General features: G+C 38.7%; 1 protein-coding gene across 1 annotated transcript in view; it reads right to left on the reverse strand.

Annotated features, from left to right (window-relative positions):
- Positions 1-2,699: 2,699 nt before the first annotated feature.
- The window catches only part of LOC137058269 (dynein heavy chain domain-containing protein 1), a 41,150-nt gene continuing 20,102 nt past the window's right edge, over positions 2,700-23,747 (reverse strand). Inside the window, exons 25-42 of the mRNA XM_067431508.1 lie at positions 22,075-22,307; positions 21,767-21,953; positions 21,171-21,273; positions 20,828-20,977; positions 20,563-20,754; positions 20,051-20,482; positions 19,534-19,954; positions 19,359-19,433; positions 19,089-19,259; positions 16,992-17,170; positions 15,877-16,884; positions 13,401-13,578; positions 13,212-13,325; positions 10,538-10,733; positions 10,373-10,464; positions 10,137-10,289; positions 8,848-9,467; positions 2,700-3,244 (exon numbers count right to left, since the gene is read on the reverse strand). Coding sequence (XP_067287609.1) covers positions 2,855-3,244; positions 8,848-9,467; positions 10,137-10,289; positions 10,373-10,464; positions 10,538-10,733; positions 13,212-13,325; positions 13,401-13,578; positions 15,877-16,884; positions 16,992-17,170; positions 19,089-19,259; positions 19,359-19,433; positions 19,534-19,954; positions 20,051-20,482; positions 20,563-20,754; positions 20,828-20,977; positions 21,171-21,273; positions 21,767-21,953; positions 22,075-22,307 — 4,894 coding nt within the window. The 3' untranslated portion in view covers positions 2,700-2,854. The remainder of the gene's footprint in view (positions 3,245-8,847; positions 9,468-10,136; positions 10,290-10,372; positions 10,465-10,537; positions 10,734-13,211; positions 13,326-13,400; positions 13,579-15,876; positions 16,885-16,991; positions 17,171-19,088; positions 19,260-19,358; positions 19,434-19,533; positions 19,955-20,050; positions 20,483-20,562; positions 20,755-20,827; positions 20,978-21,170; positions 21,274-21,766; positions 21,954-22,074; positions 22,308-23,747) is intronic.

Genomic DNA, 23,747 nt, shown 5'->3' on the forward strand with positions numbered 1-23,747 from the left:
CTGAAGAGGAATTGGAAGAAATAATAAGAGTGATAAAGAGAGAGAAGGAGAGGGGGGAAAGGAGAGGTGTAATGAAGGAGATAAGAGTTTACCTTCCGTTCCATCTGCTCAGGGACTTGATGAGCATCAGGACTCTCCACCTGAGCGACCTGGATGAGGCACATGTTCAGGGAGCGTCTGGTGTTGTTCCGCTCCGGTAGGAGTCCGAGTAAGTAAAGGATGAGTTTAATGAGTAGGAAAAGGCTGCTTGAGCTTTATCACCAAATTCAAGTCGCTGGGTCTCGTTCTAATAATCTCACACCAATAATTGCACGGATTATTCTTTGGCACATTTAAGCACACTAATTCATAACACACATTAAATTGTTCTTAACCTCATTCTAATGATAATGAATTTGGAGTATGAGCAATACATATTTTGCATAAAACCTGCCCAAACTATCTCCATAAAAGAGCTTTCCGCAAAACCATTCCTAATTTCCTGGCTAAGGACTGAAACACACTAGAGGATTTAAAAACAGCCTGATAATTTCCTTGTTCTATGAAGTCCCTCCTTCAGAAAACGTAACGAGTTCTGATTGGGCCAGCGCTTCCCGTGTTGTGATTGGACAGCAGCTTAGCGCACTTTGCCCGGAAAGGTCCCGCCTCTTACCATAACAGGGAGATGCAAGCACTGAATGCGCGCTCTTCTCCACGTGGGAGAGCAACAAGACCACGCCCCCTATTTTGCGTGTTCTTGTGGGCGAAGGGTTAGTCAACAAACGGTTCTAGTGACGTCATTACATCCCTGCACTTCCTGCTGTAGTCCAAACTGGCCGTTCGCTGTAGCCTTTGAAAGGGAACTTCTGTTAAATAAAATATCTCGCTTGGCATTGAACTTTGAGCTTTATAATTTTACAGGTATTATTTATGCTCTAACAGTGATCGGTGATATTTATGCTCAAACAGCGGTGATCTTTCTCGATCTTTCTCACCATATGGGTGATCTTTCTCAATACTCTGACACTTTTTTCATGTTTGTGGCTGCCAAGTTTCATCCATAAAGGCATGGCTGGTGAAGCGATTTTGGGATTGTGGGAGCTCAGACGCGCTTAGGAGCAGTAAAATAATTGTAAGGACACCACACAATTGAAAATTCAAAAGGATTTTTGGACAAAAAGTAATTTGCGACAAGCATTAATCAGGCCACAAACCCCAGATCGTTTGAGGTGCAAATTGGGCTCAAAAACGGGCTTCAGTGAACATTCAAAAGTAACGTTATCATAATGTTTGCAAAATTATAAATTGGAATGTTCCCTTAATGTTTTTTTTTTAAATATTTAAAAAAAATGGCCGTATATAATGTTCAGAGAACATTCAGAAATAATGTTTTCATAACTTAATTGTTATGGTTAAAGCTGCACTATGTAACTTTTCTGTCCGCTAGAGGGCGGCTATTCAAAACAAAGGCATAGTTTGATGACACCAAGTTTAAGCGCAGAATCTTGGGACGTGGTTTTCACCTCACAGCCGGTGGAAAAGAATCGGGATAGGACCAGGCAAATATTATGTTCATCGATGTGATTATTAACGTTACTGTAGAATGAAGCAGAGCAGGACCGAGTGTTGAGGGAGCTGAGCAAGGCCACTGGAGTGATTGTTGCGCAACACACAGCTCGCAAGCAGCGGGACTTTTATTATGACGGGACAGAGTCGCCGGCACCATTTCTGCTTTACCTGTCATAAGTATAAGGTAATGCAGCTCTGTGATAATTTTAGATACATTTAAGTGTGTTTAAAATTATGTTATGACGTTACTCTGTGTAACGCAGCAGCTGCTGTGACACTTGTTCACACTGCTAAGAGTAAAGCGCTTCTGCCAAATAAAACCAGAAACCGAGGGTAACGCAGATATGACGCAATTGACAGGCGACTGCCTTAGACGTCCCAGCTCCTTGGTTAAAATAGCAATTTTCTCACAATTTACAAATGGTTGGAAACATTTGGGATATTGTAAGAACTCAACTGAACAAAATATATAACACTGGCCTAGTGGTTTTTGGATATTTTACTGCAAAAATCCTACATAGTGCACCTTTAATGGTTAATAACAAAATATCTCCTTAAAACCAGTTCAAACACAATAAACTCCTCTTATATAGACCCAGATTGCAGACCACGATTAGCCAGCTGTACATACACATATCGGCAGTTTAATGCAGTTTTTAACCTTGCAAGTCTAGCTATAATAAACCTTTTCTTACTTGTTTATAGTAAGTGAGACTCACTATTATGGCATGTCAGTGTAAAGCTTTAAAGGTGAACTCAGTAATAGGGCTATTTATATAGCACTGGCCGATATGGTCATCTGAATAACATTTACATATCCCAACTGGACACAATATCGATAATGATAAGATTTCGAACAGGTTTAAATGTGTACAAGCATAAATGAGATTTGAGAGAGACAGGAGACGTACAACATCACCGACTCTTATTACGTTTGGGGGGAATCATGGACATTTTCTTGACAGGCTTTGAGAGCTTCACCCACGCAGATCTGTAAGGTGTTGAGGTAGGAGGCAGTCTTGAACACAAGTGTCAGATTCTTGAATTTCATGAGTTGAACTAAGTTCTACGCACATGTCGAAACGCGAGGAACCTTAGTTTAAGCCAACTCTATTGTTCATTTCTTGCTTTATTTTGTTGTTAATTGTCCACAAACACACATAAATACAGAAAAAGTAAATACCACAACAACAACTAGACATTTTTACCTTCTCTCTAAATGATTATTAAATTTCTACATCCGCAAGATAAATACTTTGCTCTAACATTATAATATGTAATTTGGCTTTTTTATATAAGACATTCCTCATGGTTTATTGTAAGACAGTAGCCTACTGGTTAACCTAACGCGTCTCATTGTGCAGAGCATTGGATCTAACTTTGTTGCAAGAGGAACATGTGTGATAATATTGTCATCAGAGAGACCCTGAACTTCATCTGCAGTTTGTCTGTCTACATACAGGGGGCAGTAGTACAGGGACGAGGAATTACAGTGTGAGCTTTTAGAGGAACAGATCCCGTCACCTTTGCTGCTCTCTACAACACAGACCCAGACGGATGGGAAAGGTGAAGGTTCGGGGGACTGAGTGTCTTTAAGAACTCCAGAACTTGGATTCCACAGCGCCCCCTGCAGCTCCAGTCCAGACAGACATATAGCACTTGGGGGTGGAGAGGATGGTGATATCGAATCATGTACCTGTGTAAAAAAAAAAAAAAAACGCTAGGTAAATAATTAGGCACTTTCCTTTAATAAAGTTTACTTTGGTCTCCCTTTATTTTTAAGGATTAGGAGGCAAATATCCTTTTTTTGTGAAAGAACTACACTCGCCAGCCACTTAATTAGGTCTAATCTAATTAATCAGCCAATCATATGTCAGAAACCCAATGCATTTAGACATGTATAGACATCAGTGGTCAATGTATAAAAACCCGCACCCGACCAACGTTTTCAGCTAACCTGCCCGCAACTCGGACCGCAAAAAAGAAAATATTGTAACGTTACCGACCCACTTCCTGACCCGCATTTTTTAAAAGTAGTAAATGCTCCCTGGCGTAATATCCATTAATCCAGCCTGTGGAGGAGAAATGTTTCAGGCCCTGACGTGCGGTGGCGAGAGCAGGCAGTTCTTAAGGCGGCCTATCATTTTTCATTTCAGCTCTAGATGCATATTATTGATGAACGCGATGTTTATGTTTCGACCCTGCTTGGAAAATTCATCAGCAGGTCAACTGAGAGAGAGCCCACTTTTGGAAAAGTGTGAAAGCCCTTTAGGAGCACAAAGTCGCAAATGGTCTTTTTCTGAATGCTTTATGATATAGCCTAGTGTTGTGTAATAAAGGCTTGATTTATTCATTTATTTTGTTTTGTTTTCTTAACAATTAATATGCTGTATGTTTTTATCCAGTCTAATCGAAGCGTGTCTCTCCCCCGACTTTCCCAACAAAAATTCTGCCCTGGAATGTTTTATGCACGCGGTTTTTCACATGCATATATGCACTATATGGCATATAATATGCACAAACCACCTACCCCACCACCCCCATGATCCTACCCAGGAGCGTGTCATACACGCCATAAAGTGTGTATATGCACGTGAAAAAGCTGCGTAGCATATGCATACAATTGCTCAGTTCAACGTGTTGGGAAATTGGGCATTTTGTCCCGCGTCATCTTTATTTCAAACGACCCGACCGACCGTGACCCCATTATCATTAAAAATATTTTTGGCTGACTCATAACCGTAGGCACCCGCTTATTTAGGATCAACCCACACATCACTGGTAGACATGAGCTGCATCCGAACACTTAAAAATGCTGCCTTCGGAGGATGCATTCCAAGGTAGGAAGGCATCAAGACATGTCCGAAATCAAGTGTTAGCTCCTGAGAGACATTAATCTGATTGATTAGCGAGAAATTACTACTGTGGTAATTAAACATTAGACCAAAACAAGTCCAATCCTCCCCCAGTTTCTGTTGAAGCCAATACGGAAGTAACTTATACTGCAATTCCTTGACTGGCTACTAGGGCTAGGCATCACGTCATCCCATCACCTCAGCCCCGCTCACATACCACCTTTTTGCCTATTATCTGTTATCCAGGCTTGACGTGGGATGACTGGCTGCCAAGATGGCAACGTCCAGCTCGTCTCTACTTTTTTCACATGCCTGTCTCGTATGCACATGTGGGTTTTTTATAGTGTCTATGGCTGCGTCCGAAATCTGGAAAATGCTGCTTTCGGAGGACACATTTCTAGTCAGGAAGGCATCAAGCAATGTCTGAATCTAATGTTTGTTTCACTTCCTGTCTCCTGAGATACCGAGTCATTTGATTGATTTTTGAAGACAGCATAGATGTAGCCTTCGTTGCCTTTGATATCCCAGAATCCTGTGCTTTCCATTCAGTGACAGTCGAGCTTGGAAAATAAGATGGCGTCCGAAAGTTGCATTTGCTTCTCAGTTTGTGTGGAAATGTTTTTAACCAATATTTTCCACTTCTGATGTCATTTCTAGCGAGAAATTACTAATGTAGTAATTAAATATGTGTTTAGTTCTCATCAAAGCTCTCTCTCTTTCGCTGTAGATCATTAAACTGTTACACTGCCTTAGAAGTCTGTCCGAAATCAGTTTCGTGAGGGGCCTTCATGCACAAAACGCTACCTTATAAGTCATTGCCTGATAAAGCAGCAAGACAACGAGTCAGCTGTCTAAGTTTTTGGACGCAGCCAATGTGCTTCTGTAAATGTCTTGATCCCTCCCCCTTGTTATCTCATTATTGCTTTCATTTGCCCCACCTGTGTTCTCTCATTCCCTGTGTTTGTCAGTCTTTGTCGGAACGTTGTTTTGTCATGTCCACGTCTCCCAGTTCCCTGTGATTCTTCTTGGTATGTTTTGAGTTATATTTATTTGGTTTTGCCCCATCGTGGGTTTTGTGTTGTGTTTATGTTTCTTTTGTTGTAATAAATACACTCCTTTTGCACTTGAGTCCTCGCACTAGTTTTCCTTTGTAGTAAATGTCACAACTTTACGCTTCAAAACTGCTCTTCAGGATTCTATGGGTGACATCACAGACACTACGACCATATTTTTTTACAGTCTATGGTTTAAACACCACAGCATATCCGATGCCAAATGAACATGTCCAGCCCTTTATGACCACAGTGTGCCCACCTTCTGATGGCTACTTCCAACAGGATAATGCACCATCAAAAAGCTTTAATCATCCCAAACTGATTTCTTGGACATGCAAGTTCACTATATTCAAATGGCCTTCACAGTCACCAGATCTCAGTCCAATAGAGCAGCTTGGAGATGTGATGGAACGGGAGATTCACATCACGGATATAGAGCTGGCAGTGACTGCGTGATGCCATCATGACAAAATGGACCAAAATCTCTGAGGAATGTTTCTAGCATTTTGTTGAAGTTATGCAATGAAGTCAGTCCTTGAGGAAAAAGGGGGTCCAGCATGGTACTAGCAATGTGTATTAGCAAAATGGCTGGTGCGTGTAAAGTATGTTATGAATGTGTAGCCACAATGACAATGCTGTTCATCTGGCAAACGGCCAGATGGCTCTTGCCGCTCGTGAGGTGCTTATCAGATCATGTGAATACGATTGATGGCCGAAAAATGGCACCACGATGTCTGAAGACCACTCTTTGATCTCCCATGGGAGACAACAAGCAGGCTCCGTAGTGACTTTTATTGCCCCCAAATGGCCCTGCAGGATATCTGACACCTCACAAACATCTAGACACACACACCCACATAGAGTCCCACCAGTATCGGAGGAATGTATGATTAAAAGCCACCCCAAAAACGTATTAAATGTATGCTTTTCTGCTTGAAGTGTTTTTATATGTGTCTGAAATAATTAGGGGGATTATATTGAATGTAACTCAAGCTGTGTAGGCCAACAGACAGTGGAAAGCCTGTATTTGTGTATTCCCAGATCTCAGACTTATGATCCATGGTATCCTTGTAATCAGAAAAATGCGATCGTACCGAATCTTGTAAAAGAATTTACAGAACATGCATTATTACAAAATTACCAGCGTTGTAAAGAAAATGCATGAGCATATCTTCCCCGGATAAGAACCAAAAGGAGGGACTAAGCTGAACAAAGAACTTTGTTTCGCGCCGAAAACGCTCTGATCGATTGGACCATCCAGGAAATGGGCGTCGCTCTACCTGATCTACAAATGCCAATGTGACCCTCAGCCTTTCGCTTTTACATCGCATCAAACGCAGCAGGGCAATCTGCCATCTGCTTTCCAGCCCCCGAGGACATTCTTCAGAGAGGAGAATTCAGCACACTTCAAGAGACCCTCCGCTCCACACCGACCTCGGAAAGCACCGCCGGACACGCAGGACATTTGAACTCAGAATACACGCACACACGCGAGAAGCCAAAACCAAAATCTCTCTATTTTTGGTCTATTCATTCTTTTCGTTTATGTACCATATTCTTTTCATTTACTATCTATATTTCTACCGTATTTTCCGGACTATAAGTCGCACTTTTTTTCATAGTTTGGCTGGTCCTGCGACTTATAGTCAGGTGCGACTTATATATCAAATTTAATTCATACTGACTGACAAGAATAAACATATAGCCGCGAGAATGCGCTCTATGCTGCTCCTGTAGCCTAATATTTACTTATAGACAACAACTTAGAAAGACTGAACACAAACAAAATGCCCCCATAAAGAAAATCTTATTCTGCAAAATACAAACAGCATGTAGTAAAACATGCAGCGGAGAACGATTCTCACAGCGTTCGTCTCGCGCGGCAGAGCCTCTCCCGGCAGAGAGTTCAAGCCTCTGTGGACTCGTTCCTTCAGCTCTGGCCATCTTGCTTACAGTCCGCAAGTAGATTTCTTTTTCTTCTTCATCACAATTAAAGTAACCTCTGCTTTTCGCCAGTCCCTTACAAGTTTCTCACTCACTTCAAACTTTCTTTCTTCTGCTCGGGTTATGCAGTGAAGCGGGCACGAGCGAGTGCACGCGAGCAGGTGCTCGCATGCGCGCGCGGGTGCTCGCGTGCTCGCATGCGCGCGGCTCCAGCTCTGCCCTAATGCGACTTATAGTCCAGTGCGACTTATATATGTTTTTTTCCGCGTCATGACGCATTTTTTGACTGATGCGACTTATACTCCGGAGCGACTTATAGTCCGGAAAATACGGTACTCTCTTTATGCATATTTAGTGTGTACTTTCTGTGTGAATTGTAGTGTTATCTTTAGTCTGTGTTTATTAAACTTCCAAAAGACATTATTGAATTGAATCTGTTACTCTTCCACATACACAAAGTCAATGAAACTTACAATCCTAACGTTACCTAAACTGCTTATGCAACTATTCTAGTAACGTAAACTCTACGAACATATGAAATATTGATTTTGTCCTGATCAGTAAAGTTAATGTTTCTTATGCGCTCGTAAAGCAGTAATCCCTTATTGAGAATTGATTTGAAAAGTCTATAACTAATTTGCAGGACAAACTTAGTAAGATAATTTCAAGCAATTCCGTAAAGGGTTACTTGTATTTAATTAAACATTTTTCCTTATCGGAGAATTTAAATACGTAATGAACGACTAGCAAATTATATTCATAAATTCATGAATATTGAATATTGAATCCCTTTTGAGTTAATTATTCCCCGAGACATTAAACTCATAGTCATTATTATTACAAATGAAATGAAATTACATGAAGTCTAGCATTAAAAGTTGCATTAAAAGTTGCATACCTAGCATTAAAAGTTGCTCGTTTAAATCAATTCAATGTCTGAATTTTGCCACTTTCCATAATATTTAGATCTTTTTTTTAATCAAATGTAATTGCTGCATTCGTCAAAGTCATTAGGTAAAAACCCTGTTACTAAATATAATGTGAGAAAAAATTATAAAACAAATATTGTTGTTCAATTCATGGTAAAAATAAATATAAATACAAACAAAATAGTGAATTTCATTCATAATACGTTAGCATTTTTTAACCATTTGATCCATTCATGCATTTGTTTATAATTATTTTAATTTTATACATTTTGCTATTTCATTTTGAAAATCACACAGATCAGAATAACATGGTTGCAAAAATGGCTTAACTTATGAAAATGATAAATAAACATTTTTTAAAAACATACTTTTTAAACTCTAGGTTAAGCACCTCTGTTTACTGTTTACAAATAAATAAATACACTTTCTAAAGAGTTAAAGATCCTACTTTGCACCCTATTTGTGGAATTTATCTGGCAGATTTTTCCAGCTTGTGTTTAAAAAGATGAGATTTACCTTGAAATGCAAACAGTAAAGACTGATATCCTTCTTTTGGATGTGGGCTGCATCTCTGATCAGCGCTGCCAGAAAGCCTCTGGGACTGAGGAAGGCAGCCAGTCGATAAACATGAGGTGCGATACTGGATGACTCCTCCCACAGGTATGACCTGAGCAGGTCTGCTCGAGTCTCCAGACATGTGAGAGCTGATGATGTTAGATATGCAGCAGTGGAGCTTGTCATGTTATATTTAACTGGCTGAAAATTGTTTAAGATGAGGGAAGACACCAGTGAATCCAGACGCTCCCACTCTGCCTGGAAGAAACAACGCAACGGACCAAGAGAAGCAGATTTCTTTCCGATGCCAAAGCCCATTTTCCTCAGCTTGTCTTGTAAAGTTAGCAACCTTTCCCAAGCCGTTCTATAGTCTGGAAGTTCTTGAGGTTGCATTGAAAGATTGGTGTCTCTGACATCAGCATAAATGTTCTGTGACTGATGCAGTAGAATGTTGAGGGTATGACTTTTTAGCTTCACCAATTCACCTGCCATACCTGGACTAAAGCCCAGAATTAATGGGTCTGTACTGCTAGTGGTACACTGAATTTGATGTCTCAGCTCTTTCAATAGGCCACCACTTTCTGCGAAAAAAATAAAATAAATTAAAAAAAACCTTTTTGAGGGTGTGATAATTAAGTGAAGCATTTAAGACTTAGAATTATAATAGAAAGCTTAAAAAATACCATATTGCAGTGGTTCTTAACTAAATTTGACTCCAAGGCCTCACAAGTGTCCACAACAATATCCAAAGACTTAGAATGATTACGTAAATAAAAAATAAGAAACTAAAATAAGTATAATTAAAATAATATAATTATAATATAAAATAGTTTAATTTTATAGTATAATTAAAATAATTACATTTCAGAATTAGAATTTTAAAAGCTGAGTATTAACCAATAAATGTTAACCAGTTTTTTAACCAATGATTTATACATGTTTGAATTACGGTCCATTGACATGCATTATACGACTGGCCCATCAGCGGTTGTAGTTAAAAATCTTAATTTGTGTTCTTCTGAAAGAATATGGGGGTAAGCAGATAAATGTCAAATTTTCATTTTTGAGTGAACTATCCCTTTTACATGTCAGTGAAACCTCTTTGGCAGTCCATGACCAATGAAAGCTGCGATAGAGTCTTCTGGCGTCTGTTTGAAGGTCTGGCTACATGAGACTAGTCCCAGGCCCCCTGCTGAGAACCACTGCTATATAGTTTATGGAAATTAAAGTGATAGTGTGTGTTTGCATACCCGATCTTGCTGTAAAGTTAATGATATCTGAAAGAATGTGTTGGCCACACCCCGCGCATGATGTCGACGGCTGACTTAGACACGCCGTTACCACACTCTGCACAGCTGCTAAATCAGCATGGTCTGGCACGTGGCTCCCATAAACCAGGTGACCTGTTGAGAGAACAGATCAACCAACACAGAATTTTTATTGAAACAAGACAATTATTTTAAAGCATTTCATGTCCCAGCAGTACCTGCTATGTACTCTAAAGCTTTAGTGGGGTCACAACAGTGTTTGGTTATGCGGTGATGTGCATCAATCAGAGCAAGTAGATCTTCCTGAGTCCTATGAATGGAAGAAAGATTGAGTTAGTATGCTTTATAACGTATGGTAAAGTGATGTGTGTTCAAAGCCTCACCAAAGATAAAGCTGTCCTTGCCCCAGGTGTTTGAACGTTTGTCTCTGCAGTAGGAAAGAGTGCAGGATGGCGCACTGAATGTGCACAGGGTCTTCAGAAGAGAAGAGGAGTGTCTGTTTTACTGAGGACCACAATTCATCCTTCAGGTCCCAGGAGGAATCACACACCACATGTAGGGCTCTAATCCTAACAGCAGCTGTGTCAGATAATAGATTATGTACATCAGAGAGCATTTGTATTCCGTAGACTCTAGAACTGCATTCAACTGATTTACTTTCTCTTAAAGCTACACTGTGTAACTGTTTTAGTTTATTCTTAGCTTAAAACACTTAGTTCTTTCAAAAATATATGTGCTCATTAATGTATATTTACTTCTTTCAAGTTATAAAGTATTCTCGTAAGTTTATAATATGCCATTGAAAATACATACGGGTGAGGGGTTCGAATGCCGGTCGCCATGTTGCCCCTCCATCTTGAAAGTACATTAGCCAAAGAGGGACATACCCGTAAATTCAAGCTTCGCTTTTCGCGTTTTAACACTCGATGGCAGTCATGAACGAGGCCGAACTGGAAGCCATGTTAATCTTGGACTAAATCGGCCACCGTAGGAGTTAAAACGAAATCGCAATTGAGAGGAACAGAAACTAGTATTCACTGGATTGTCACTTTACACCGCTAGATGGGGGAAAATATCACACAGTGTAGCTTTAAAATAAGTCACTTATGCTCACACAGTAAAAAGCAATAACGATAAATATTATTACAATTAAAAAGAAAAAAATAGAAAACAAAATCTATTTTACTATATTTTGAAATACTATTTATTCCTGTGATGCAAAACTGAATTTTCAGCATTAATACTCCAGTCTTCACTGTCACATGATCCTTCAGATATCACTTTTATATGCTGATTTGCTGCTATCTTATTCTTTTTATTACTATTATCATCAATGTTGAAAGAGCTCTGCTTAAAGGGATAGTTCACCCAAAAATTTAATTTAGCCCATGACTTACTCACCCTCAAGTCAACCTATGTATATGGCATTCTTCTTACCAAGACGGATACAATATGCGTTATATTAAAAAATGTCCTGGCTTTTCCAAGCATTATAATAGCAGCCCAAAATTTGAAGCCTGAAAAAGTGCATCCCTCAATTATAAAAGTACTTTACACGGCTCTGAGGGGTTATAAAGTCCTTCTGAAGCTAAATGATTGGTTTGTTTAAGAAAAATATCCATCTTCAACAAATTATAAAGTAAAATATCTAGCTCCCTCCAGACCACCTTCTGTATGCCACTTACAGAAAAAGCGTAACTGGCGCGACAGTGACGTTGGATGTACTGTAAGCAGTCTGTGAGAGGTATTACACTTTCTGCATGAGTTGAATACGGAAGGAGGTCTGCCGGAAGCTAGATATTTTACTTTATAAAGTTTTAAATATGGATACTATGGGTACAAACCCATCTATTCACTTCAGACTGCATTTATTAACCCCCCGGAGCCGTGTGAATTACTTTTACAATGGATGGATGCACTTTTTCTGGCTCCAAATTTTGGGCTCCAAATTCACTGCCATTATAAACTTGGACTAGCCAGGATATTGTTTTATATATTACAATTGTATTCATCTGAAAGAAGAATGTCATATACACCTAGGATGTAGACTGGGTAAACCCAGCCTGATCTGCCGGCGATTTGATTTCGCCCTGCAACTCAGTCTGGAAACCTGAACATTAATTTCTCCTGCTTCTGTTACACTTTTGCAGGAACCAATCACAGACTGACTTATCCACCTGGCGTGCTATTGGTGGGTTTAACACAATGACGGATAGAGAAAGGATGGGTCAAGCCCATTGATCATGCCTCTTGTGGTCTGATTGGTTGAAGGACTATCCAATTGTGTCTAATTGTGAGTCATTTGAATAATACTTGTTGATCACGCCTCTTGTGCAGTAGAAAATACAGAGCAGACTCCCCAGACCAATTTTACATTTTAAATTGAACTTGGTCTGGTCAGTGATAGCCAGACAACCTAGGATTGCTTAAGCCTGAATAAATCATGGGGTAATTTAATTTTTGGGTGAACTATCCCTTTAATATATTTATAAATATATATGTTTTGATTTAAAACCCAAAACGGTAGCGTAAGCTCAATTATATTACAATCATTTTCTGCTGCATTAGTCTCATTTACAGTCAGTTTTAATTTAATTTACAGTTTACAGTAAATTTTGTTCTATTGTTTTCCCAAACAAGACAAAAAATCAAACAAACAAGAAATTCAAATGAGATACAGTTAAAATTAAATGTAGTTAACTTTAAAAAAATAAATGTAATTAAATTACTGCATTAGCTAATAAAAATATTTTAGAAGGGCTATATTACCTACAACAACAGCCTAAAGATATTCGGCAGTTGGTTATTATTTCCCACACCCGTGTGGCCTAAGTGACATCAGTTGATAAATAAAGTCATTACATAAGAGGGTTTTGCTATATTAGGATGAAAGACCAATTATATTAGTATTATTATTATTTTTTTGTAATAAAGTTTACTCATGAATCATTCACACTAAGACTAGGAATGTGCATTAAGAAAATACATACAGTTTGTTTTATGTTATGTTGACTTTGTGCAGATATTTAACTAATTATGATGTGTAATACAGCCTACCTGGGACTGAGTGAAGTCTGTCACCTTTAGTTATGAGCCACAGTCTAAACTGGGGATGCACAAGTGTTCCTGCACTTCCACCACAAAGAAGAAGCCCACCATCTGTCTCTAAATCTGTCAAATGCCCAGGAGCTTTAGAATGAGATATTGAAGTCTTGTAGGTATAGTTTGTTTGGTTATTAGAGTCACCTTTTGCAGTGCAGGACACTACTTGTGTCAGCTTGTTTACAACTCTGACATCCCAACAGTCCAGCAGATGACAGTTGTTCAGGACTAACCAGTGGCCATTTTGGACAGCACTGTCCAGTGCCAAAAGAACAGCATCTCGATGGCAACCAGATCCAAAAGAAATAACACTCAGCTTCACCTGTTGACAATAATGGCTGATGACAGGCTGATACATCATTAAAGGCATAGTTACATTCATTATAAAATAATGATCACCCCTTGTATAATAGCATGCATGGCCATGATAACCTACTTAAAAAAATGTAAAAAATTATATATATATGTGTATATATATATATATATATATATATATATATATATATATATATATATATATATATATATATATATATATATATATATATATATATATATATTATGTTATTCAGATATTTTTTCATGAGCCACTTTTAATAGTTCTAAGACTAGCATATTTTTACTTGAGCATGGTCCGGCATGGCATGACAATTACAAACCCGACCCATAATTCTCCGCTCAGGATTAGTCACTTGTCTGTTGCCTGACTGCCAACTATATTTGAGCAAAATAAACAGTTAATAATAAAATTCAAAGAAATAACTACTCATCCTCCATAACACATTCACCATTTACATGTCTGTGGCAATACATTTGTATTATATTCCAAAGAGCTTCGTTATCAGCCCCGCAGGGGAAAATTAAACCATATCCATACTGGATGGGCCAGATCGGCACAGAATGGAACGGTTTGGATCAGTGGTACAAATGGACAGGGAGGGAGAAAGGTCGTAAACTGATGAGGAGTGGAGGGGAAATGTCACAAGCTGGATTGAGCAGCACAGAGCACATGTACTAACCACTAGGCCAAAGCTCTGACTTTTAAAACAAGATTTCATTTATTTCCACATGACTAGGCCAGTGAAATTTGTTTCCACAACATCCATGCAACAGTGCCATGACCTTATTACATTGACAATTCCCCTGGAGTAAGTGCCTTGCTCAAGGACACAATGGGAGCTCCTTGAAGGAATTGAACAACAGCAACCTTTTGGCTATCAGCCATAAGCCTAAACCACTACACCATCCATGGTCATTTCTAATAAGTCGTGATCTTTTTAGGGATACCTAGATTTAAATTAAGTTTTATAATTATTGATACTTAGGTTAAAGTAATCTCTTGCCTGTAAATTGACAGAATGTTGCAGCAAAACTTCTTACCGGCACAAAAAAGATCATATTTGTTCCAATTTAGTGACTTTACATTGGCTTCCGGTAAAGTTTAGAATCGATTTTAGGCTTTATCTGGTGTCACACCAAAACAGATTAGTGACTTTTGATTCTTTACTCTCCGAAAAGAGGACTTAGTTCTTGTAATCAGATAATCAACAATCCCAAGTTTTCGCCATAAATTGAAGGGTGGTCGGACCTTCTCTATACTGCAGCACCTAACTTTCGAACAGCCTCCCTTAAATGCGATGTCTGCTTCTTCAATAGCTGGGTATTAAAACAGCTCTTAAAGGCCCACTGAAATTAAATTTGAAGTTTTTCAGCTTTTAGTATGACTATGTTAGCCTTCAAGTTATAAATAAGCTGGTGTGTTCCAAAACAATGACAAAATTAGCATTTAGGAGATATAAACATTCAAAACTTACAGTCTCTCACTTCCATTAAAATGAATCACAGATTTTGATGACATCATCGCATACTTCACCTTTTCATCATATCTTCTGTCCAATCAAATGCTCTCTAGAATCTAAAGCCCGCTGAAGTTGCGGCTGAAATCGGTGGGTTGTTCACACATTTACTAATTTCTGCATGGTGAAAGGGACATAGCACCCCATATATGTGATAGGAAATGATTCAGCGTGAATATGCTTTGAGTTGAGGCGAATAAAGTCTGGTTAGTTTCATGCACCGCAGCAGCACACACACACCAACGGCTCTGGTCTAAAGTTAGACTACAGACAAGAGAGCGCAGCGCGATTCATATGCGTGAGACGGCGCAGACAACAAAACATATCAGACCCATTTGAATTCTGCACAGAATTAATTCAATTTCAAAGCGAAATGGAGGAGATTATGATGATAAACGGCTAGAGGAAACTGACTTTACCAAACAGAAAAGCTCTAGTCAAACTGACACGGTGTATTAACGAAACGCTACTGGCTGTTCCAAAAAGGGGAGGAGCTGCTAACCGCTGGAGCTGATTTTTTTGTAGAAGGTTTTCTGATGTTTTCTGTGTTTAAATTGTGTATGCTGCACATATATGTAATGTACTTATGTAATGCTTTTTTATATGCTCAACATTTTTTATTGTACAGCACTTTGGACTTGACTTTTTTATTATTCATTGATTTTATTTTAGTTTTTGTCATTTTAGTACTTTATGTTAAACTTCAAATATTTATATTTTTTATTTATTTATTTTTATTTAAACTTTTATTTCAAATAACTTACCCCTTTGTTGTCTGCTTGGCACTGAGCAACTTGTTTAATCAAGTGGAGAGGGTACATGCTTACTGGCACTTCTTCATTTTTATCAGGTAAACGTATGACTACAGGACCTTCATTCTCGGACAAAAGGTTGGAGATCATTTCCACGGAGCCCATTGGAGGGTCTTCCGCAAATGAATGCAGGACACGTCCTAGCGCACAGGCTGTAAGGTCCTCTTCCACTGCTGCCAGCCAATGAGGACACAGCGTCTTCCAGAGAATAGCTCGCTGCATTATGGACAAATGAGAGTGAGACTGACAGGGGACTGGTTCAATCACTGTAGAGGAAGGAAACCGCAGGTATTCCCGCCATAGCTTGGACGAATTTACCAGAGATGATACAAGACCCCTGAAGGGTGCAATCGTCTCTAATAGATAGACATCTCGAGAGTGTGTTTGAATCCAGCTTGGCAGCTTGGGGATAGACTGTGTGGATGGTGATAAAAAACACTCTGAAGATTTCCAGTTGCTTAATCCTCTGAGGAAAGTTACACGTTCTACTTCAGAGCAGCCCTCATTGTACACAATAATGGCAACAGATACCAATAATCTGAATAAAGCAGAATGGTTCTGGAATAGGCGGGGTTTATACTGAGAAAAGACAAGAGATACAATCCTGTAGGTAATCTCTGATGTGACTGCTCTGGGCTCCCCCTCTCTGTGAAACCTCATGCCTACGCTCTCCAGAGCTAAAGCTGACCGTAGCGTGAGCAGGAATCCATGAAGAGTGAACAGATAACATGGTGAAAGTTGGGCCACGTCCTGCAGAGCGTTGTAAAGGGATGCGGCGAGCTCCGCTATTCGATAAAAATCAGCCAACAGGTGTTTGTGCCGATCTATCTTTTGAGATAGCTCCTTGATTTCTGTCTCAAGTTCAAGAGAGACACTCTGACATGTATACACGTGTGGAAGGAACTCTGGGTCCTGTAGAAGAGGTGTGGATGCATACATGACATACTCCATTAAGGAAAGCTGAAATCGTAATAAAAATGTACATTAGAACATTAAGGAATATTCATAAAGCTTAGTTTTTTTTAAAAATAATATAAAATTGAATCTAAACTTCTTCATCACCCAACCTTGTTTTGAAAAAGTTTATGCTGAAGTGTCTTCTTTTTTGTCTGTATTTGGTGATGATGTGTCCATAGTTCTGAACACTCAGTCTGCATTAGATCTGTCAAAATAAGGTCTCGAACTTCAGATGTGCTTGCAGAAAGATCAATCATTTGAACGTCCTCCAAGAAAGAAGGGGGTATTTCTAGAAGAAAATATAGGGGGGAAATTAGTGAATTAAAAGCATGAGGCAACACCTTGCAACTAGTTTCTGTGTGCTGGGGGTCCATGTAAAAGTATGAATAATAAAAAAAATAACAAAAACTTTTTGGAAGGCTGTCAAAATTAAAATTTTCATGCATGATTAGCACATTTTTAGATGAGATTAATATCAATGTATTCTTTTTAGAATACAATTTATAAACAATATTGTAACTATGGGTTAAAAAACAATATTGTCTGTAGAACTAATTTTTGAACTATTATTGTGAAAACTACACAAACAATTCTGAATTAATCTAAATACGTTGCTTTATGATATAATTTATATAATTGATACATACATAATATAATATAATATAATATAATATAATATAATATAATATAATATAATATAATATAATATAATATACAAACCCGATTCCAAAAAAGTTGGGACACTGTACAAATTGTGAATAAAAACAGAATGCAATGATGTGGAAATTTCAAATTTCAATATTTTATTCATAATACAACATAGAGGACATATCAAATTTTTAAACTGAGAAAATGTATAATTTTAAGGAAAAAATGAGTTGATTTTAAATTTCATTGTATCAACACATCTCAAAAAAAGTTGGGACAAGGCCATGTTTACCCCTGTATGGCATCCCCTCTTCTTTTTATAACAGTCTGCAAATGTCTGGGGACTGAGGAGACAAGTTGCTCAAGTTTAGGAATAGGAATGTTGTCCCATTCTTGTCTAATACAGGCCTCTAGTTGTTTTTAGGTCTTCTTTGTCGCATCTTCCTCTTTATGATGCATCAAATGTTTTCTATGGGTGAAAGATCTGGACTGCAGGCTGGCCATTTCAGTACCCGGATCCTTCTTCTACACAGCCATGATGTTGTAATTGATGCAGTATGTGGTCTGGCATTGTCATGTTGGAAAATGCAAGGTCTTCTCTGAAAGAGATGATGTATGGATGGGAGCATATGTTGTTCTAGAACTTGGATATACATTTCAGCATTGATGGTGCCTTTCCAGATGTGTAAGCTACCCATGCCACAAACACTCATGCAACCCCATACCATCAGGGATGCAAGCAGCTGAACTGAGCGCTGATAACAACTTGGGTTGTCCTTGTCCTCTTTAGTCCGGATGACATGGCGTCCTAGTTTTCCAAAAATAAATTTAAATTTTGATTCCCCTGACCACAGAACAGTTTTCCACGTTGCCACAGTCCATTTTAAATTATGCTTGGCCCAGAGAACATGCCTGTGCTTCTGAATCATGTTTAGATATTGCTTCTTTTTTGACCTATAGAGTTTTAGCCGGCAACAGCGAATGGCACAGTGGATTGTGTTCACCGACAATGTTTTCTGGAAGTATTCCTGAGCCCATGTAGTGATTTCCATTACAGTAGCATTCCTGTATTTGATGCAGTGCCGTCTTAGGGCTCGAAGATCACGGGCATCCAGTATGGTTTTCTGGCCTTGACCCTTACGCACAGAGATTATTCCAGATTCTCTGAATTTTTGGATGATATTATGCACTGTAAATGATGATAACAACAACAAACTTTTTGCAATTTTTCTCTAAAAACCCTTTCTGATATTGCTCTAATATTTTTCGCCGCAGCATAGGCAAATTTGGTGATCCTCTGCCCATCTTGACTTTTGAGAGACACTGCCACTCTGAGAGGCTCTTTTTATACCCAATCATGTTGGCAATTGACCTAAAAAGTTGCAAAATGTCTCATTTTCAACATCTGATATGGTATCTATAATTTTTTGTAAATAAAATATGTGGCCCAGCTTTTTTGGAATCAGATTTGTAGATGTAACCCCTGCTTTAGAGACGTCTAAAAGGATCAGACAATGAGTAACCTGTCGAATCAACACAACACATTCTCAATCACTCACCATGTATCAGATTTCGGACTGGAAGGGAAGTGCTCATAACAAGGTGAAAATCAGGATGAGCAGTTTTAACTGGGTGGCTCTTACCAGGAGAACTTGCTGGTGAAACAAACTCCTGAAGGATTTGTAGGTTTGATATTGCTTGTTCAATATGCATCACCAATACTCTTAGACCTGCAGTGGATGAAAGCAAGGTGAGCTTAAATCAGTCACAGTGTAGATTTAAAAATGAAATTGAAGATCAAAGTGAGGAATACTTTGCAGATGACTGACCTTCTTTTGCTCCGTGATTTAGTTTGTCAAGTAACTCTGGATCATCAGCAGAAACTATGAGTCCATATTTATCCTCTTTATAACCTTTTTCTTCACATCTTTTATAGTGACCTAAAAATAAATTTCACTATAAATGAAAGATTCTGAAAGCAGTAAGACAGGAGTAAGACAAGACGATCATACTGACCAGGAGGAAACCATGTCTGAGGTTTCTCTTCTTTATGGTGATCTGCTAATAGAAAGCAGCCCTGAGCCCAAGCAACTTTGTTCCCCCACAGAAGAACACTTCGGACCAGATCAGAGGAATCTCCATGGATGTGATGGAGATCTAGTCCAAGTATTCGATTTAAAGCAATTTGAAATGTCTTACTGATGGGAATGGCCACGTAGTGGTCACAAGTTGTGATTGGGGGATCATCGAAAAGTGCTCCACGTGGATCCTCCGGTTTCATGTTAATTTCACCAGTCAGACAAAGTTTGTGCCACTTCTGCAGCAGCTCTTGTCGAACATCAGGCCCAAACGGACCCAAGTACGTAACAGCAGCTGCCAAAATCAGGGCGTCCCCTGCAATGTGTTGTTTAGCCAACTTTGCTTCCTGTAATACACCAAAGTGAAATAATGTTGTCTGGTTTTATTTGAACAATATGCACATTGCTTGAAAAATTATGTTGAAATACCCATCGACAACTACCTTGTCTTCTAATGACCAATCTTTAATGTGTTGTTCAACCAGTCTGAGAGCAGCACACGACTCTTTCTCTTGAGCCTCCGCGGCACTAAGCTGGGCCTTCAGCAACTCCATGTCTCGTCTCTTGAGCTCCTGCTCTCTCTCCAATTCAACAAGTCGTTCACAATTTGACTCCTCCTGCATCCTCATAACCTTCAACCTCGCTCGACTCTCACCCATGAGCTCATCTAAATTGCACTTTTTAGCCTTTTGAGGTGCCATGTGACGCTGTACACAGGCATACTGGTATACTGCTCTCACCCAGCAACACAAAGATTCACAAGCCCGACTCACATCTCGCACAGAGCTTGGCTGAAAGGTTGGTGCCTGTATTATGTGACCCAACTTTTGAATCGTCTCATCATTTAGTTTAGAGCAGTCGAAAAATTCCAGTTCCTGTTGGAGCAGAAGAGGAAAATGATACAAATCTCAAAACAATTATTACTTCATAGGCTTCGGTAAAGGACTTTTCTTACCTGAAAGAAGCTGGATTGCAACAAAAGTTGTCTGCTACTGTCCCAGCCACATGGACGGTTGAATAACATGCATATAATGTCCATGACCATGACGACTCCATCAGGCGGCATCCTGTAGTGCCTCATCTCATCCAAGTCAGACTGGCTCAAAGCCTGCAGTGCCTTCACAGCCGTTCTGTACAGGGGACTCACCTGCACACAACCAGCAACAGTGAAAATCCTATTTCAGCGTGTCCAATGTGGGATCATACTAATCAAACCAGACCTGTTTAAAGGCATCTTGAACTTGTTGCTGAACTCTGTGTGACTGATTCTCTAGATTCGAAAGACATTTTTCTTCCTGCAAACTTTGGTGGCGGGTTTGTTCCCAGATTTTGTGTGACACATCCACCGATCTCTGCAGCTGGTCTAGACACTGCAACGATACATGATTGCATACAGTACAATAGTGAGAATAAAGGACATTATGATTATTTTGTAACTGCACTATTGACACAAATGTTTCAGGTCCAACATCTTCTCCATTTTCTTCGAGTGTATGAACGAAATATATAACTTTTAAACCTAATTTACCACTCCTCCATTTAACCATTGCTACTGATGCGTACCTTCTGTTTTTCTTCACATTTGGCCCTAAAGCTCAGAACTTCCCGAGAGTCCTTTGCAGCTGTGTCGGTCATAACTTTCACATCTGCTAGCACCTTTACCAACCTAACAAGCAAATATAAAACAAGAAACAAACACAAGATAAAATTCAAACATTTCATACGCTACTGATAAAAAGCTATATAAGGTTTAAAAGAAGTCTCTTATGATCAAGGCTGCATTTCTTTAATGTAAATAGTCATATTGTGAAATATTATATTTTAAAATAATTAGTATGTCTAGTATGTATGTCTTTTATTTTCAGAAGCCATTACTCCTGTCTTTATTGTCACACGATCCTTCATGAATAATTATCAGTTGAAAAGAGCTAATATTTTTGTGGATGCCATGATACATGGTTTATGCGATAAATGTATACTTTAAAAGAACAGCATATATTTGAAATAGTTCTCTTTTTTTTTAAATATATGAAAAATGTCTTTACTGTCATTTTTAGTCAATGTAATGCAGTATCGCTGAAGAAAAACTAACTGACCCCAAACTTTTGAACGGTAATGTGTGTGTTTAAATACATTAGCTGTACTAGCAGTCCTCTCACCGGTTGTACTGAACTCTGCTTTGCTCAAAGAGTTGGCGGCGGAGAAGGAAGAAGCGATCCATCAGCTCTACGTAGGAACGAGGGCCAAATGGTTGAAAATGAAGCAGTGTGACAGCATATTTTGTAGCAGATTGATGTAATCCTGCCATTGCCTCAGAAATACTATAAGCTAAGCTATCCTTGACAACTAGAAATGCAACAATAAAAAGACAAAAACTCTTTTAAAACATGAAGAAGAAAAAAAAAACAATTCACAAAAATGATCCATTTGTAAAAATTAGGAATACGATTATATTCAATAGATTCACCTGTATTATCCATCTCGGGTATCTGCTCACTGGCTTTTAAATGATAAAAGGCACTTTCAGCTAAAGCCTTAGTGGTCCACGGTTGGTACACTTCTACACAACAGCAGAGACTCACAGCCTTGGTGACGTGCATCTCCGAATCTGAAGATTTTCTGGTTTGTATTTCACAATTGTCCGGGAGGAGAGGATAAAGAAGGAATACGTGCATATTTCTTTGGATGTTTTTGAAATACCTGCACAAAAAGGATGTTATATTACAATAACTTTACATTTTTAATTAAGAACAAATGCACACTATTAGTTATTAGCCAGTATTAGAAAATGCATTTATTGCCTGATACTGAATATTTCCCCAATTTTAACATTAAGATTACCTTTGCCGTTGTCAAATAATACATTGAAATTACATTTGCCATCTACTTAAAATTTTATTTTTGAATTCGTTTTTTCCAAAGATTCTGTTAAATGTAATTTTTAGCAGATCTCAGAATACACTTTTCATATTGTACAGTGTAATGTACTGAATATACGATCCTAAATTAACCTGTAGCATTTAAAATAGTTTAATTTAGTTTTAGTGTTTTTATGTATTTTTGCAAATTATTATTTAAACAAAATAGCATAGAATAGTAACTTTAAATGGGTGAGGAATTGAGAAATCAACTTTCCCTTGAGCTTTTGATGTATAAAAGGTCATGGTAATATAAGATTATCCTGTAAGTTTCAGAGCTGAAAACGTCCTTGTTAGTCAAAGAAAAGCTTTTATGGACACCAGGCCCAGAAAACGATTGTGTTCGCATCTTGACGTCATCGACTGACGAAACACGCCTCTACAGAATAATAAGCATGTGTATTCAGTAGTCCCTCCCACTGACTCATCAGATCACGCTAGTCAGCAGCAATAAACATGCCGAAAAATATAGCAAGATATTGCGCTATTCCTGGTTGTGGTAGAACACAGTCGCTGCATAATCTTCCTTCAGATCCTAATATTAGGAATGTGTGGTTGAACTTTATTTTTAATGAAGTTCCAGCTAACGAGTGGAAGACATGGTGTTCTGCTTCACTTCATTTCACCGCAGGATCGTTTGTAAACAAATCTCACAATGCTATTCTTCTAAATTGGATCCGACAGGAGGAATGGTGCAACACATTTACGAGTAAAATGTGTTTTTTATATGTAATAGTATTGCATTGTTATAGATCATTTTGCTTATGTGTACGTGTCTAACAGATACCTTTAGCACGCTGGACTCAGACATGTATGGGCTCCAAAACGGAAGCCCGTCGGGAGGCCAATGAATCTCATAATATTCCATAATTGTTGTTCTCTCTCTCTTGACTTGACATTTGAAGGGCACGCTCGCGCACATGTAGCCTATGTGTGAATCAAACGATTGTGTAATACAATGTAATACAAAAAAAAACTACTCCAATCAATCGCGGGTGGATGAGAAATAAATCATTGTGTTTGTTTGATAAAGACGCACTTGAATCAATCCGGTTGCCGCTTTCAAATCAATCCCTCCCTCATGTGAACTGACAGGGGAGCTGGAGCTCATTAAATATGCAAATCGTATTCAATCCTAGCCGTGGGCGTTTACTTCCAAGTCTCCAGTGCGACACACCCATCAAAACCCAGCGTTCAGGAGAGAGCCTCAAAACCAGTGTAG

Source organism: Pseudorasbora parva, chromosome 22 (assembly GCF_024679245.1).
Source record: "Pseudorasbora parva isolate DD20220531a chromosome 22, ASM2467924v1, whole genome shotgun sequence".
NCBI classification, from domain to species: Eukaryota; Metazoa; Chordata; class Actinopteri; order Cypriniformes; family Gobionidae; genus Pseudorasbora; species Pseudorasbora parva.